Below are 16,598 nucleotides of genomic sequence, written 5' to 3' on the forward strand. Positions count from 1 at the left end.
CCCCGATGTCTTCTGTATAAATATCTGCTGCCTCTACCTGAGCAACAAGAGGTGGAGTTTGGGGTCTGTTCCTCGAATCGGTGTCGTCTCTTTGCTGCTTAGCTTTGTAGCTGTGCTGCTGTCTACAAGTGGAAGCCTGAAGACAGGGAGGATGCTCTGCCTGAGCTCAGGAGGTATACTGCAACAAATTCAAGGATACTCACCTGCCAAAGATATACACTGAATTCCAGAAACCAGAGGAGCTCAGGAAAATAACATCACTGCTCAAATATCCTTCTGTGCCTGCTGAGTATTTATATGCTTGTCAGCGGGATGTGACTAGACAGGATTGCTGTCTCTGGCTGCCCCTGACTGGCATGGGAGAGGTCAGGAGCACAACCCTGGGCACTCTCCTCTTCCCTCTCCCTCCAAAGTAACCTTCTCTTTGGCATCTTGGAACCAAACAGTTCTGCATCTGCCCAGTGAAACGTCAGCTGGGAACAGTCGGCTTAAGCCCTTACCTCAGGCAGGAGTGAACTCCCTGGCAAAAAGAGAGACATAACTCCAACCTCTTGCTCCAAGGGCATGGTGCTAAAGTTTGGCCAGTTACTAGGGGGCTTGTTTGTGTTCCGCTCTTGGTGGTACCATAGGGTACAGCTAAGCAGTTTCAACATAGTTCTTCCAAACGAGCTCACAGCGTTAGACTACAGCTTCTCTGAAAACATAGAGGGGCAAAACCAGGCTGATCAACTCGTAGCTCTTTTGTGTCCTCATGATTAAATGTTTATTTGGTATTGGGCATTTCCGAATTATAAGATCTTGCTCAAGTCACACCTCTATATCTCAGTTTTCCTGTTTTCAAAATGATTCTTTGTGAGTAAAGGTGCTGGTCCCAAACCAGGACTCTTCTGTCTTAGGGCTTCTGTGAGTGTAATGCAAAGACTTAAGTATTCACAGGACGTCGGCCAAGTATAAGACATGCAGCAAGAGAAAGACAGAGAGAGGAGCAATAAGAATATTGAATAGCAAGGTAAATTTCTGATGTCCTGTAGCTCTTGGCCAGTTGATCCTCTGGTGAAGCCAGATTTTAGGGAGAGTTTGACAACAGAAAATGATGAACATTTATGGCTATTTTTAAATTACCTAATGGTAATGGAGTGCTGTAAGAACTGATTTTTTTTTTCTTTAAAGAGAGTCGATTGAAGACTGAACAAATGGGCAGAGGAGTGTGAAATCATGGCTCCATCAGAGGTGGGAGTTAACCTTTGAATGATGGCAAAGAGGATCAGTAAAATGTGGATAGGCCAAACAGGACTTTGAAGAGAAAGAATCTGTCTGATATATTGGAGAAGAGCTATCAGAGAGAAATAGAGAAAAGTGATGTGGCCAGTGTGATGGACTAGAATGGCTTTCCAGCAGCAATCTGTAGGGCAGGATTGCCATATGGTGAGGCCAAAAGGAGAACTGTTGCAGGATGGCTGTGGGCTTGGATGAGAACTTGACTGGGTGGGTGGGTTGTTACTCTAAAATGAGTAACATTTTAGAGCTGTTACTCAGAAAGCATGGAAAGTGCAGGCACTGCCTGGCCCAGAAGACCTTGCAAGGAGTTGGAGGTAAAGGCTGACATTCAGATTCACTGGCCAGTGAGATCTGCAGCAGGAGCAGAGGGATGTCTGCAGTAACCAAAAAAGGAGATAGTAAGGGGTTATCCTAAGGGGAAGGAGATGCTCTCAAATGCAGCATAATAAAATCAGAACTGACAGCTAGGTATGCAAGCAGAGATGTCAGATACTAGCAGAGAATTTAGTTTAGACAGAAGGAGCTTTGGAGCAAAGAAGCAGAAGCACAAGCTACTATTGTAGAAGCAATGGCTGAATCTGTGCATAGAGGTGCAGTTACCCAGGGGACTCTTTGCAACTGGATGTTACCCACCAAAAGCCAGAGACAAGGCAAGCTGAGGCAGTTTCTCCAGGAAACAGGCTGAAGAGACAGCCTGTGTTGGGGATGGCCATGGAGCTAAGAGAAGATGAGCGATCGCAAGGACATGTTGGTTCGTTATCTAAGGCAATGGAGTCCAGGCAGTCCAAGTACAAAAGAGTTAGTGTCTCTGGGCTTTCCCTAGAAGCCTATTTGGGCTCTGATGAGAGCAGGATGGGTGGAACTGTGGAGTGGAAAGAGCTTTAGAGATGATATAAAATGGAGAAGAAAGAAAGGCACTCCTGAGAGTGGCTAGCTGTTTTGTTAGTGAATGAAAGATGTTGCGAGATGGAGCAATTGCTGGAGAGGCAAGACTCCAAGATGGGACTCCAACACTTGGAGTGCACGTACATATTGAGGGGAAAACAAAGAGTGAAAGCTTGGCAAGAAGATATAGCAGGGGTGAGGATGGCTATAAAGAGGAAAAAAACAACTCAGTGGGATAGCTGTGGGGGATCGAAGCAACTAGATGAGGAGCTGCTTAGACCTAAACAAAACTGGGGATTTGAGAGAAGAAAACACAGACGATTTCTATGAAGAAATCCACAAGATATCTTGCATCAAAGGAAGTCAGAATAGGAAGAGGGGAGGGCTTGGGGAGTGAGTCAAAGATGGTGAAGAGGCGACCAGGAGTACATGTAGGAGTCAATTAAACCTGTATTTTTATCTAGGAAGATGAGAAGCAGGAAAGAATGTGCCTGGGGGCAGTAAGCTCACTGCTGGAAAAGCGGGTATTGCAGCGACAGCAGGAATGGGGAATGGGGAAGGAGCAAATACCACTTTGCATGGGGATTTGGCAGAGATGGGTTTGAGATTACAGGAGGAGCAAGGAGACTGAGAATGGAGGAGGGTGAACAAACTAATAGGACTGGCCAGTGGCAACAGGGCTAACTTTTGTTATAAGAAAACCATGTCAGTGCCAGAAGCAACAAATTGCCCTCTTTGAAAATAAGATGGGGATCAGCTGTTCCAGCAGCAGGCACAGCCCTGTGTGCCTTGCTTGCAAAGTCCTTTACAGCTGTTGAAGCAGTGGTTGCATATGGAGGGGTGACAACACTTGTCTCCCCACTCTCTCTGGAGGAAGCAAGAAGAGCAAGCTCTAGGGTTTTCATTTCAGTTTCCCTGCCTGTCCACATTCCCTCTTTGCAGCAACGGCAAATCTTTCCCTACTCTGTTTCCATTTTCGTTCCTTCTTCCCAGCAGTTCAGTAGGGATGTTGGTGGAGCATTAGTCTTCTTACGGAGAAATGGGAGTGACTTAAACATTCGGAATAGGGGAAAGAAGGGGAAGCTCTGGGTCCTAGGGGAAAGCAGGGCTGAGCGTGGGCAGGGAGAAGAGGAAGATGGGGAGAGGTTTTCAAAATTCAGATTTGCTTTCTAAATTTAAGGCTGACAGGCCTTACTGTGTCTTAGAAGGCAGAAAGAGCGTGAAGGGTAAGCAGGATGCAGTAGAGCTGCTGTGAGGAGAGCTGATGCTGTGGTGCAGAGGAGGGAGCTGAGCACATGACGGAGGGTAAAAAATGTCCTCAAGTGATGCTTATACAGACTTTTCTTTCTGCTGCTCTCCATCCAATGCGGGGGGAGATTATAACAGTTGAACCACAACACTCAGTGGGATCTGGCAGATAAAAGGGCCTTTCCAGAGGCTGAGGAATTCTTAACAGTGTATCCAACCCCATCCCAAGGGATGTGGTCCTCCCCTCTGCATGGAAGAAGCAGAAAGGCGAAAGTGAATGAGAGGATGTTTAATATTTGCAAAACGCTGTCAGAATTCCCTGAGGTGGAAGTGTGAAATGCCCCAGGTGGCCTTCAGAAAGGAAGAGCGGTGTTTCATGTGGACCTTGAGAGAGGAAGAGGATTTGGCTCCAGTGGGGAAATGGGGCAGCTGCAGCTTTAAGAACAAATAGCTTTGTGTGCAGCTCTTCTTGCTCGCATCTGCATTTTGGTGTATAATTTGAACATTTCACAAGAGTGCTTTCAGATGGCCCTGTGAATGTTTTATGAGCCGTTTAAGAAGTGGAGTGTGTATAAATGAAAGTCTGCAGCCGCCACTGCTTGGGGAGGGCACGGGTGCCTATTTTGGGCTGACAGAGTGATGTTCAACGAACGTCTTGTATTCAGGAGGCCAGCAGCTGCTCATCACTGGTGCTTAACTGCTTACCCACCACTCTCTCCTGCGAGCATCGCTCCCAGGTTTAATGCAGCTTTGTTCTCATTTCCGCCACTGGCTGTGTGCAGATGTGCACAAAAGTAGCAGACGTGCTGGTGTGGAAAGGGTCGGTCTGAGGGTGAGAGCCTCTGCATTGTGGATACCTGTATCTGAGCCTGTCTCCTGGGGTGATGGTCACTGGAAAAGAATGGGCTCCTATAGATCATAACCCATCTGACTTATTTTACACGTCTTTCAAAGGGTATGAATTAATGGCCTGCTGGGACTGCTTTCCCCTCCTGTACTAGGAGGGGAGCCTGCAGTGACTTGCTCTGATTTAGATGTAGATGTCTGAATTTGGTCAGCATTCATCAGCTGAGACCTTTCAACAGTTTCCAAGCATTTATACTCTCACAAGTGACTTGCTAGACAACTCACACGCTGTGCAGTCAGGGATATGTATGTTATGCACAGCTACCTGTGAGCTGCAAGGAGGTGGTAGTGCTTTTCTATAGGTGGGTTCTGTAGTGTAAAACCTAACGACTTTGCTACAGAATTAGTGGAGAGAAGTGTAACAAAACAGCTATAAGGAACAGGGAACCACTTACATCATCTGGATGCAGAATGCAGAAATTGCTTCACTTTCACAGATTTCCATTACTTGCTCCAGTCTGCCTTATCTTTTTCTATTCCTGCTTCTGATCCCTTATCTTTCTGTCTTCTTTTGTCAAATTTTTCAGCTCCTGAGGCACAAGAGGCTTCCCTGAAGCTGCTGCCACCAGGAAAAATGTTTTCCGTCTCTTCACCACCTCCTTAAGTAGCAGCAGAAAATATCTTTTTCTCCCTTAACTTCTCTCCCTCTTTGCTGTGTGTTTTCCTTTGCTGTAACCAAGGAGCGTACCTTACAAGATATTGTAGGGGATGATTGGGTGGAAGACATTCTGCCAAACAAAATGAAGCTGATGATGAAGCTTGGAGAAGGATGCTGCTAACAATCCCCCCCCTCCCCCCCCCATTTTGGAGGGATGTTGAACTGTAGCTGATAGTGAGAGGTAGAGGCCCCATTTTAGAGGGATGTTAAACTGTAGCTGATAGTGAGAAGTGAGAGCCTTGCCTTGCAGTGTTTGCAAACCACGTGTAGCATTGAACAAAAGTGGTTTTGCTCCTTTGTATGAGGTGATGCGCACAAGCACAATGCAAGGATTGTATTTCCTTGAAGAATTTAAAGCACCATTTTTTTCAGCAATCACATACTCTTCTGTTTCTCCCCCCCCCCCCCCACCTCCCCCCTGCCTTCTTGCCAATTGCAGGTACTACATGAGCCCCTGATTGACGAGGATCCTGTTTTCATTGCCACGTGCACGGAGAGGGAGCTGCGCAAGAGGAAAAAGAGGAAATTCAGTCTCTGGGTTCGGCAGTGCTCATCCACTGGCTTCATCTGCCAGGTGGGTTTTACCTCTTCGGATGTCTCGATTGAGTTCCAGCAGGCCCTTAAATGTATTGCAGGACCAAAGGTAACAGTCACTTCTCTTCATTGCCTTGCCGGAGGCTACAATCTGAATGCAGCAGGCCTCTGACTCCCTCAGATACTAGATCTGACGGATGGTGACGACAAGTTCCTGATGCTCTGTTTGCTGCATGATTTAACTGAGGGTGCCTGTCTCTAATACTGTCCATCTGGCTGCCAGCCCTAAGCTAATTAAATTGAAATGGAGTTAAAAGGTCTGTCTGTTTGTATGTCCTAAGTTTATCTAAATGTCTAGGTACTGTGACTTCTGTCATTTTTAATGAGTCAGCTTCTCTCTAAGCTGCATCTGTGATAGCCAGGGGTGTCCAATAGACTAAATCAATATGGTATCAAGATGTCCATTTTTCTGTGAGAAACATATTAACAGGGTTTCCTATTAAATCTCTTTTCACACCTCTACTTCTCTACCAAAGAAATAAAATCTGATGTGACTTCAATGTGAGGTAAGAGCTTGAGTGGGAGATGTGTTAAAGGGTTTGTTTTTAGTGTTGTAAAGCATTAGGGACAACTTTTCAAATTGTCAGATTCCCCAATTGCTGGTGTATTTTGAGAGCTCTTGAAAAATCTGTCCATTTATTTTGATACCTAGAGGTGAGGGGGCAGATATCTTCTGATGTTTCTTTTTCCCGAAGGCTTCTGTGAAAACATGGTGTCCTGCATGTTTCAGAGCAGTGGTTTGGAGGTGCAGGTAGGACGTGCACACTGCCTGTTCAGGCTGAATGCACGTCAAAACTGCAGGGCCTGTGGATTTGCTGCAGTTGAACATTTGTTCGCAGTAAAATTTGATCCGTGAATCACTGTGACTGTTTGAGTAACTATGCAAGAAAAGAGGCTCACTAGGAAGAGGAGTTTGCATTTTCAGCAATGCTATTCAGTCTAAGAAGAGAATTGGGATCATACAACTTCCATCCAGGTTTTAAAGCAGTTGTTTTGTCCGATACAAAATAGATTCACCTTGTGAAGCATCCTTGGAAATTTCCGCTCTCGAGGCTTTTGGAAAGTCATTCGCTACACAGAGGCAGTGTCCTTAATCTCCAAGGTGAACTCCACCAGTCCCACATGCAGCTTATTACTGAAGCGTAATGAGTACAGCGAGTGCAAAGTTTGCTGATCTCTCTCGCCATGCTTCTCCCAGCCAACTGCCACCAAACTAATAAGTCTTCAGACATGCCAGAGGTTTCCGACTCTGAGCTATAATTATGTTGCACCCCCCATCCTGTCCATTGAAAGAGTAAATTAATGGAATGTCAAATTAAACAGAATAGATGCTCAGCACCACCCTAATCCTCCTGCTCCCTTAATGAATTAGGTACTCATGCTTCACTTGCATCCAGATGACGTCCAGGATTATCTTACCAGCCGCCTTCTATTTTCATTCCATGGCTTGGCTGTAATTATCATCATGCTAAAATGATTGAGTGAGACAGACCTTAGGGGAGGGTGAAAAAGAATATGCAGGAACATGAACGTTCATGCTAAAATGGAAAAACCTAGTCTGGGGAGGATGGGGATCTTCAACTATGATATGCTTGAAATGCTACGTTCAGTTATGTGTCACACGTACGAGAGATCTTGCAGAATCCAAAGCGCTTATTTGGTGGTTGTTTGGTTTATTTACTGTATTACAACAGAGGGGTGTTTTTTCTGTGTTTAACGTATGGAGAGAATTGTTCTAAACGAGAAGAAAATCCAGTGTTTTCCCCCTTCAGGTGCACACCTTCCCCTCCATCTCTTGTGAAACTGCCATCATGAAAGAAAGACTTGTTGCCTGATAGTTAAGGACTGACTGGTCTATCACCTGTCTGCTGTCAGAAAACCTTACAGCACCCACTTGGAAATACGTAGAAATTCTATAATACTGTCTGGATTAATTCCCTCCCTTATTGTTTCCACATGATGATATCGAGGTCATTTTATTCAGGATAAAATATGACTATAAACACTTCATAAATCAGGCTAATTCAGTTTCAAAAGTCTGAATAATATATATCTATAAAAAGGTGAGGCAGCCCAGGCAGAAGAGGGAAGTGAGCTACATATGACTGGCTTTCAGGAATGGAAGGAACCTCAAGAGGTCTGTAAATGCTCCTGGCCAAAAGCAAGGTCCTCTAAACCTGAATGATGAGCCTGATGTTAAAAAAATCTCAATTTGAGGACATCCCAGTTTTCCCAGTGATCTGCTTTTCCTACAATGAAAAGAGTTTGTTGGTTTGTTTTCCTAATGTAAAATTGATATCAGTGTTTTGAAGCCACATGCTGAGCTACTCTGTGAACAACTCCTGGTTGGCAGCTCACAGGGCGGTTGTTAATGTTAGGAGTTTTAGCTGTTTGTCTCCCCAAATTCCTCTGTCTGCTTGTTCTCATGAACAAAACTCTGAATCACTTTTTTGGGTGTGAATAAATACTTCTCTTTGATGGCTCATCATTTGATGTTTTAAGCTAATGGTGTTTGGTTAAAAATCCAGCCCAATAAGCCATTCATGGAACAGAAGTAGCATAAAAATGAAATATTGCTTGTGCATGTAAGAAGGTGCATAGGCTTATGTATGCGTAGTGTAAATAATGTATATGTATTTGACTACTTTTCTATCTTCTGTAATACAGATAACCTGACTCCACCCTGACAGTTAAGTCTCTGTTTTAAGCTGGATGCACAATTTCAGATCATGTCTCTGCTTCAGAATTTCTCAAGCAAAGCATCTTGTTGCAGTGAATAGCTTTGTTGCTGAATATCTTTTCACAGTCAGCTGGCCCAGTGGGAACATGCAGGAAGGACACATCATTCAAACCAAGTAAATATATGTCTACAGCAGCTGGGAACATGAACAAAACCTTTCAGAGGGTTAGAAGGGCTCCAGGAGAGCTGACTTTGGCAAAGTAGGCCGCAAAACTGCCCTGATACTGTTGCCTTTTTCATCCATCCTTGATGCTGGACATCAAGGTGGCAGCAGCTGCTGCTGCAGGAGAGGGCTTGCGCCTTCTCGTTTCTTTCTTTCTAATTCAATGAGAGCAGCAAACTCAGCTTGCGGGACCTCAGGTGTCCCGCTCTGCTCCATCTTCTCTTTGCTTTCCTCCTTTCTATCCAATATATTTCCCTACATATGTGTTACCACTAAAACACTTTTCAAACCAATATTTTAATATTTTGATTGCAGTTTAAATGATCACAGTAGCTTAGAAGTGTTTGTATCTTTCTTAGAGTATTTGCTGAGTAAGTCATCCTATTTAAATCAAAACTCTAGTCATGTCAGTTTTTTTCTCTCTCTTTCTCTCAAAGTCTGGAACACTTGCTTGTAAAAGATATTTATAAATATGATTGGTAAGACTCGTCTTCATTTTAGATATGGCAATAGGGCTCATGAAAAACTGCTGAGAGTTCCCAAATATTTGATCAGGGCTAGTTATTTTGTCCTGGTAGGACGCATCATGCTCTCTTTCCTTTTCTTGTGTGGCTCATAAGGAATGAACATGGTCATGAGTAACTTTTACTAAGTGAGGCCTAGTCCTTGCATAGCTCCTCCTGCAGAAGAAGGTTTTCTGGTCATTTTGCAGAAGGAGAAGGAAGCACAGGAAGCTGGTGCCATGCACTGAACCCCACAGAGTCAGGCACGACGAGCTATTCCCATAGTGCCTTGTCCTGAACCACAGGCCCATGGCACAAACATAACCCTAAAGACAGTCCCTGACCCAAAGAGCCATCAATCAACAAAATGGAAGGCAGTATGTAGATGGTAGAGAGCACTGCAAAGGGACGGTCAGGCAATATTAATCACTGTGTTAGGCGGTAATGGAATTAGCTCATCAACCTAATTATTCACTTAAAAAACCTGTGATATCATGGCAGAGAAGAATGACTTTATGGATGTGTGTATCCTTTCCTATTCCTTGGGATGAAATTTGTTCTCTGAGGCTATTCTGGACACTCTTCCCTTCCCGCACCCCCTGCCTGCCCCCAACTATATGGGCTCTGCACTTGCTTTTATTCACTGGCAGAAAGTTCTTGCAAGAATGCATTTCATTTTCACTAATATCCCTGTGAAACATGTCACTCAGATTTATGAAGTCCTTTAGATCCTTGTGTTGGGACTGAATGTGAGTTTCCACCTTCCAGTGTTTACCCTGAAGAAGTGATGAGTCAGAACAGATTAAGGAAAAGGACTGTGTCTCTGCAGCTTGAGTTTTCCCACATTACTGAACGATCAGCAACTTGCACTATAGCGGTATTTAAAAAGTGCAACCTGGATCAGGGTGGCCACTGCATGAGAGGGTAAGAAATGGCTCTCTCCCTGAAGAGCAGCAGTCTCAGTGAAGGGGGATGCCACTGAGATCAGTGGCAGAGCTCTCAGTTGCAGCAAAAAAACCCAAACAATGTAAACATCATGCTTTTATAGTAAATGCTGTAGTTCGTTCTTGATTTCAAACAGGGTAAGTACAGTCAGCTCGAATACTTCATAACCCTGTTGATTTTGCAGAGTAAGAACTTACTTCCAGAATTTAGAGAAACTGAGGTGGTGCCCCAAAGAATTTATAATTTCACAACACACCACATAAGTGCATACAGTCAATGGGAAAGGGAGGGGTAAATAAGCCTGGAGTGAGTTTTGTTTTCAAGGTCAGAGTTGCAGGGAAGTTAGCCATCTGTGCATTTGTTTAATAAAGCTGCTCAGAAATGTTGGTGTTTCAGCCTGTTTAAGTTCTGTTTAGAGGTTAGTCTGAGCCCTTGGGTTGCTTTAAACAGAGTCCTGATAATTTCTCTGTTGCTGGAACAGTTGCATCTGGAACGCACAGATGTAGCGGCTGCTTTGAGGAGGTTCTCAAGGTCAGGCTTTGGCTGGGAGGGGATCCCAGGAAATCTGATCGCCTTCATTTGTCAGTCACTGGTGGCTGGAAAATCCTACTTGCTTTCTTCCTCCGGCTCCCACCAGGCTCTGGCTTTTTAATGCATGCGGTTCTGTATTGTCAGCATCTGAGAATCTCAGATCTCAGTTAAAAGTCAATTATCCTCTTGCTTACCAGTATTAAGTGGCAAGGCAGTTTTGCAGGTGTGTGATGGGCCAGCCCCATTCATTTCTGTGGAGTTTACAGTCTTACTGTGTTTCTAGATGAATGGGAAAAACAAACATCTAAACGTGACCTAATGCAAAACTCTCTCCCAGAGTTTACACGCGGTCCCAGTGTCTTATTTTCAGGTGGGAATGAAGATTATTTTTGAGTTCCCATCTGTGGTGCTTGGCGTTTCTGATGATAAAACTACCTGCATAGTTGTCTCCTTTCTGCAGCTGTTCTCACTCAGTGCAGCTCTGCCTGAGGAAGGAGGCTAAAAGCACCAGAGCCTCCTCTCTTCCTCACTTAATAGTTTTGCCATAGGAACGCCCTCACGGATCCCATCCCTTTGTGCTGGGTGCTGTAGGCAGAACAAAAAGACAATCCCTGCCCTAGCAAGTTTAGCATCTAAATGCAAGATGGAGGCATAAGCCTCGCACAGCGAGTCACTTGCTGCCCAGAGACTCTGCAAGCAGGATGTGTACGGCAGTATTTACTGGCTAATGCGCACAGCAGAGAGCTGGGACCAACATGCAGCTAGGCACCGGTATACTCCCTGCTCCTGGTGAGCCTGCACAGGCCAGGCAGTCATCAGCCTTGTTTCTCCTTGGAAATGAGCAGGGTCCTTGATGTTGCTGAATTGTCATCTTCTGTTTTTTTTTTTTTCTTAAGATTTTACAGCTTTTTGTGTAAGTATTTTCCTCCTTGAGCTACTACATGTTATCCCCTCAACAGTTACAGCACTTTTGATAGTTTTTACTTTTCTTATCTTGCATCATTTATATACCTTCTCACTTACGTATATCCTCACTTATACAGCTTCTCACAGCTCAACAGTAATTTTCTTAGAAAAACTGAGCCGAGGCTGTGCAATTGTGTGGCACCAGAGTGAGGCCTCGGTCATGGACCTGAGCTGGGCTGCCAGTTACGCAGAGGGAGCCCGATGAAGCAGCGCTAAGAGGGTAGCAGCACCGATGCATAGATTAGCAATTGCGTTGTGGGGGTTGCATCCTTTCTAAGAAAGGTATTGAAGAGCAAAAGGAAGGAGCTTTGCAGAGGTTAGCGCTGATTTCCAACCAGGCAGGAGAAGGGCAGCATGGAAAGAGGCAAACGTGGCCTTGCTTGGCATCAGTGGTTGGATGCCTGGCTTCACAGGGCAAACGCAGGCAGAAATCAGTATACTGAAAAGGTATAGGAAGAGCTCAATAGGGAGGGCTAAGCAACAAAGGCCTGTCTCCATTTTGCAGCCCCACTTCCATTTGATGCTGCAAAGAAGAGGGAAATGGCAGAACGCTGACATGGTTGAAGCAGGGGGTTAGGCAAGTGATCTCTGGGGGGGAGCGCTGTCTGGATGTCAAGATACATGTAAGCAAGGCCAAAGGGAAGAAAGATGATTGCAGTAATTGAAAGGAGAGCCAGGCAGTTCTTAGGTATTTGAAAGCATAGGAAAGGCTTTATCATAGACGTGTTACGCATAATGAAGCTGCCTGACTTAGATGTGGCTGGCCTAGGAGAAGCTATAGAGAGAAGTCAGCGTTTGGTGATCCACAGATTATAGGTTCACCATACAGGTAAGATGTTGTAGTGTCCCCAGAGATGACGCAATCACATGGAGGAGTGATTTCAGGGGAAGGAAAACAAGGAGCTTTATTTTTAGCCATATTGGGCTTGCATTATCAACTCTAACAGCATCTCTCTGCCAGTTTCACCGTGATCTTGTTAGAAACTTTGAAGAACACGTACAGACAAAACAGAAATTTGCCAATCCTCAGCACACAGATGTTGGCTGGATCTGTGTGTTAATGCAGATTGAAATATTTCAAAATAGGAGGCAGAGGGAGAAGAGCTAGGGACCAAAGAAAGACCTTTGTAGGGAGCCCCAAGAGCTAGATGGGAACAGAATGGGAAAGCTGCGTGTCCCTTGAATGCTGTTTTCAAAGTAACCTTTAGAGGAGTAGGAAGATAATGGAGAGAGGCTCAAACCAATGAAAAGATCTGGTCTCGGTAGGAGCACCATCAGTGGTGCCAACAGCTGCTGAGGAAGAGCTAGACCTAAGAGCTGGCTGAGAGGAGGCCATTAAAGAAGGGAGGAATATGGGCTGCAGAAGGTTTGGGGTGGGACTGGAGGGGAGGATCTCCCAACAGCGATGGTAATGGCAACAGTTAGAGGTGAGGTTTGGGATGAGAGAGGAAGACAGAGTGAGGCAGGATCTGGAGAGTGGCACTAGGAATGAGCGGTTGAGTATTTGGCTGCAAAGTCTATAGAAAAATGAAGGGGTTTTTTGATAGCTATTCAGGATCCAAAAAGTATGACAGTACCATTCATTGTTCTCTTGCTTTTATAACTGTGTCATCTAAAAACTCGGCTTCTGTTTTGTGGTTGTTTAGAGTCTGCCCTTTGTGAGATATTTTGCACAATGTAGCCTTCAAAATCTTCCTCCTGTTTATTACTACCCCTGCTCTTTTTTTTCTTCCAAATGTCATCTATTTCATTTGAGAATTGTACCCTGGGGTGCTTCAATTATGTATGAATGTGGAGTATTTGGGATGTGCTATTCACAAGTGCTTTCAATTTGCCATCTGAGCTTTGAATATGTGTAAAATCGCCAATATTTTAGTTTCTAGGGCACTCTTAAATGTGCAGTCAAGATGCAGCTTTTGTTCCTAAGTGCTCGGTTTTTTTACCCAGTTTCTAGTGAGACCTTACGAACCTTCCGCATGAATTTTCCATAGAGTAAATTGCCAGCACAGAGCAAGGAAATTCCTGTTGGCTTGTAGCACAGCTGTCTACTCTGAGACCTTCCGTCCTCTGGTGGTGCGCTCCAGCAGTCTGCCTCTGTAGCCAATCATACTTGGTTTGAGTTTCTGAACGACAGGTGATTGACTTGCCTCTCATCTGTCAACATGTGAAATCTCCTGCTCAGAAAATGTGATGTCTTTTCTGAGTGCCTCTGTGTAGGCAAATGGTCTTTCCAGAACAGTTTGCACTGTTTTTCTTGTTCTGGAAGATCTCAGCACAGACTTCACCCATACCCTGTCGCTCGGGCATTCAGGTATATTGATTGATACCTACTTTTGCATTTGTGATGGGAGGAGGCAGAAGCAGTTGTAGGTGGAAGGAAAGATGAGCCAGAGGCTGTGAAGGTCTTTTCTTGCTGTCAGGCTTTTAAAGGGAAGAGACTGTTAGGATACTGCATGAAGACTGAAGGCAGAAGGGGTGAGTTAAACGGTGTGAGAAGAGAGAGCTGGTATTGTGCACACGGGATTAAAACATGTTGGATTGAAAGTATCTGTTGCAGTAGGGCTGCAGTAGATAGAGAGATAGCAGAATTGAACGTGTAGCTGTTCTGATAAGAAACAAATAATTGAGGGATGACTACAGAAGGCTCCATTTCTGTCCCAGCACTGCAGGATAAAGAGCTTCAGCCTGTAGTTGCCTCCTAAGACAGATGATGTCACATCTATAGAAGTTATCCCATTTGATGCTGTAGATCGAATGGATCAGTAGCCACTAGAAAAAGACACACAGTAAAAATGATCTCTGCAGATACTCAGGAAGCATTGCTTTGACTGTCACCCGCAGAAGCAGAGAATGTTGCTGCCAACATCTCCATCTGTTGTCCAGCAGCAGTTGTCGAGCCTGTACTTCTGATGACCTTTTGCTGTTGGAGCACATGGAAAGGGCACAAAGCTCTAATGCTGTCACAGGGCAAACCAGAAGCTCTGGTGAATAGTTTAACAAATATTTTTGGGGAGCAGCTTCTGACTGCGCCTGTGAAGGTCTTGTAGCCAATTTCTGGCAACTCTGCTTTTTCTGCAGACTGCTAACTGTTAAATACCACTTCTGAGGCAATACAGAGCTGGGGGGAATGCTGTGGGCTTCAGTAGGCAGGATCTTAATGATTTGAGGTAGAATGAAGTAAGCTGGATGAGAGGACAGGGAGAGGGAAAATAAAGGCCATATGGGATCCCAGGCACTTGCAAGGATATTTGAAGCTATGCCTTTGCCAGTTGTCTGTACCCAGCCGCTGTTTCACAGCAGCCTTAATGCCTTCCAACATTATGCTGCCATCGCCCCTCTTCCCAATAGAGCTGAGCATGATAAAGCTTTGAATCATGCTTCTCCAAAACAAGAAAAATTGTGCCAAGAACAAAGGCTGTGCTTGGATAGGCAGGAAAATGCCCAAGGAGAAAAAAGGGAGATATATTTAACATTGGAAGAGGAGGGAAGGTTCAGTAGTGGGTATGGATGTTCTGGTAAAGGGCACTGGGGAGGTGAACAGAGCAAGGGGGTATGAGAATCACAAGGTGGCCATTACAAGGACCCTTGAGATAGAGGGGAGTGCAGAGGGAGGGTGCCAGGTGCACAGGGAACTCTGCTAACAAAACCTATGGAGTATGTAGCATCCTAGTAGGAAAATAGTGATATCTCAGTGGTTGCATGGTGGGCATGCTCTTTAAAGTAGCTGCTTGCAGACCCAAACCAGCCCATGGTGAGGGACCAATTGGCTCACCAGCAGACTGTCTCATCCCTTGGGGGATACTCTATGGGGAACATGAAGTGAGCATGCAGCAGGAGAGACTCTTGGTTGGCTAAGACTTACTGCAATAGGGGAAGGAAGGTGCAGGACACTTTCCTAGACTTAGAGATTCCTGTTCTGTTTTCAGCTCAACTGCTAATCCAAGGTCAAAACTAATCTGTCTGCAACTTTCGTCACCACTGCCTTGTCTGTAGATTTTAAAGGCTTGATGTGTGGTCTCTGTGCTGACATACTAGTAGCCTAATCTTAATTTCGATGACAATAATCATGAAATACCTTTGCTGTAAATTTGGAACAATCTGCCCTTTGTATGCATTGCACTGTTAAGCTGCTCTCTTGAGCCCTGATTAATAACCTAAATTACTTACCGTAATTAGCTAGTCCTCAGCCTTAGCATTGGGAAAAGCACAAATCTGACAGCTTTCAAAAGTGAGTGGAGCATGGTCAGGGAGTCTACAAACATTCCTGCCTTTGTCCTCATCTGGAAACTGTTTCTATCAAAAAAGGGATTTTTTTTTTTTTTTAAGATAAATCATGTATCTTTAAGACTTCCTTTTAATATGTGCTGTACTTCTTTTTGGAATTAGCGTGTATTCGTCCTTGCACCAACTGTGTTCTTTAGCATGTCAATTACTTCAAAATACAAATTATGTCCCATTTCTCAGATTTCATACATAACACACTCCTCTGGGGTCTGTTGCACGATGCATGAATTGCTAGGGAATATTACATTAGTACGTCTAGAATACCAGTGCTGGCAGATACACCATCTAAAATAGGGAGAAGCTGTTTAATTGAATTTTCTTCCCCTCTACGATCATTGAGATATAAATTACTGGGAGCACTACTGCAAACATGGGAGCATTTTTGTTCTCTGAGCATTGTAATGAACTTTCCTTTATGAAGGAGAGTGTTGCTAAGAGAAACAGGTACATATACAGGAAAGCAATGCTGCATGTTCTGGATGGTTGAGGTCTCAAGCAAGTTTAACAAAAGCTCGTTGCGGATACATCACTCCAACAAACAAGGCAAAATGCCTTTTTCCTGACCCTGAATACTGAGCAAGTGTCAGCTTTTTCTCTGACAGGTAAAATTTTCTGGAATTCCTAAAAGATTTAAGTATTTCAGAGCCAAAGTCACAAAGGCAGGCCTGGGCAGATTTTTCAGAAAATTTGCATTTGTGTGTGTTTTTAAATCTTTGCAAGTTCCATGGTGTTACGGTACTGTTTGAGTGACTGAGCACAGTGTCTGCTGCTTCTCATTTCTCTTTCCAGCGGGTTATTTCTGCTGACTTTTAGACCAAGATGAAGGTCAGATGCCTGTTGATTTTAATAGGTGTTCAACTTTGGTGAAAGTTATACTTGTAAAATACTGTCAGTGAA

The 16,598-nt window shown here is 44.4% G+C and overlaps 1 protein-coding gene across 1 annotated transcript in view; it reads left to right on the forward strand.

Moving 5' to 3' along the window:
* Nucleotides 1-16,598, forward strand: part of PGBD5 (piggyBac transposable element derived 5) — a 69,079-nt gene that overhangs the window by 33,032 nt on the left and 19,449 nt on the right. Inside the window, exon 3 of the mRNA XM_076334086.1 lies at nt 5,415-5,549. Within this exon, the coding sequence (XP_076190201.1) occupies nt 5,415-5,549 (135 nt within the window). The remainder of the gene's footprint in view (nt 1-5,414; nt 5,550-16,598) is intronic.

This window comes from Aptenodytes patagonicus, chromosome 3, assembly GCF_965638725.1.
Source record: "Aptenodytes patagonicus chromosome 3, bAptPat1.pri.cur, whole genome shotgun sequence".
In the NCBI taxonomy this organism is placed as follows: domain Eukaryota; kingdom Metazoa; phylum Chordata; class Aves; order Sphenisciformes; family Spheniscidae; genus Aptenodytes; species Aptenodytes patagonicus.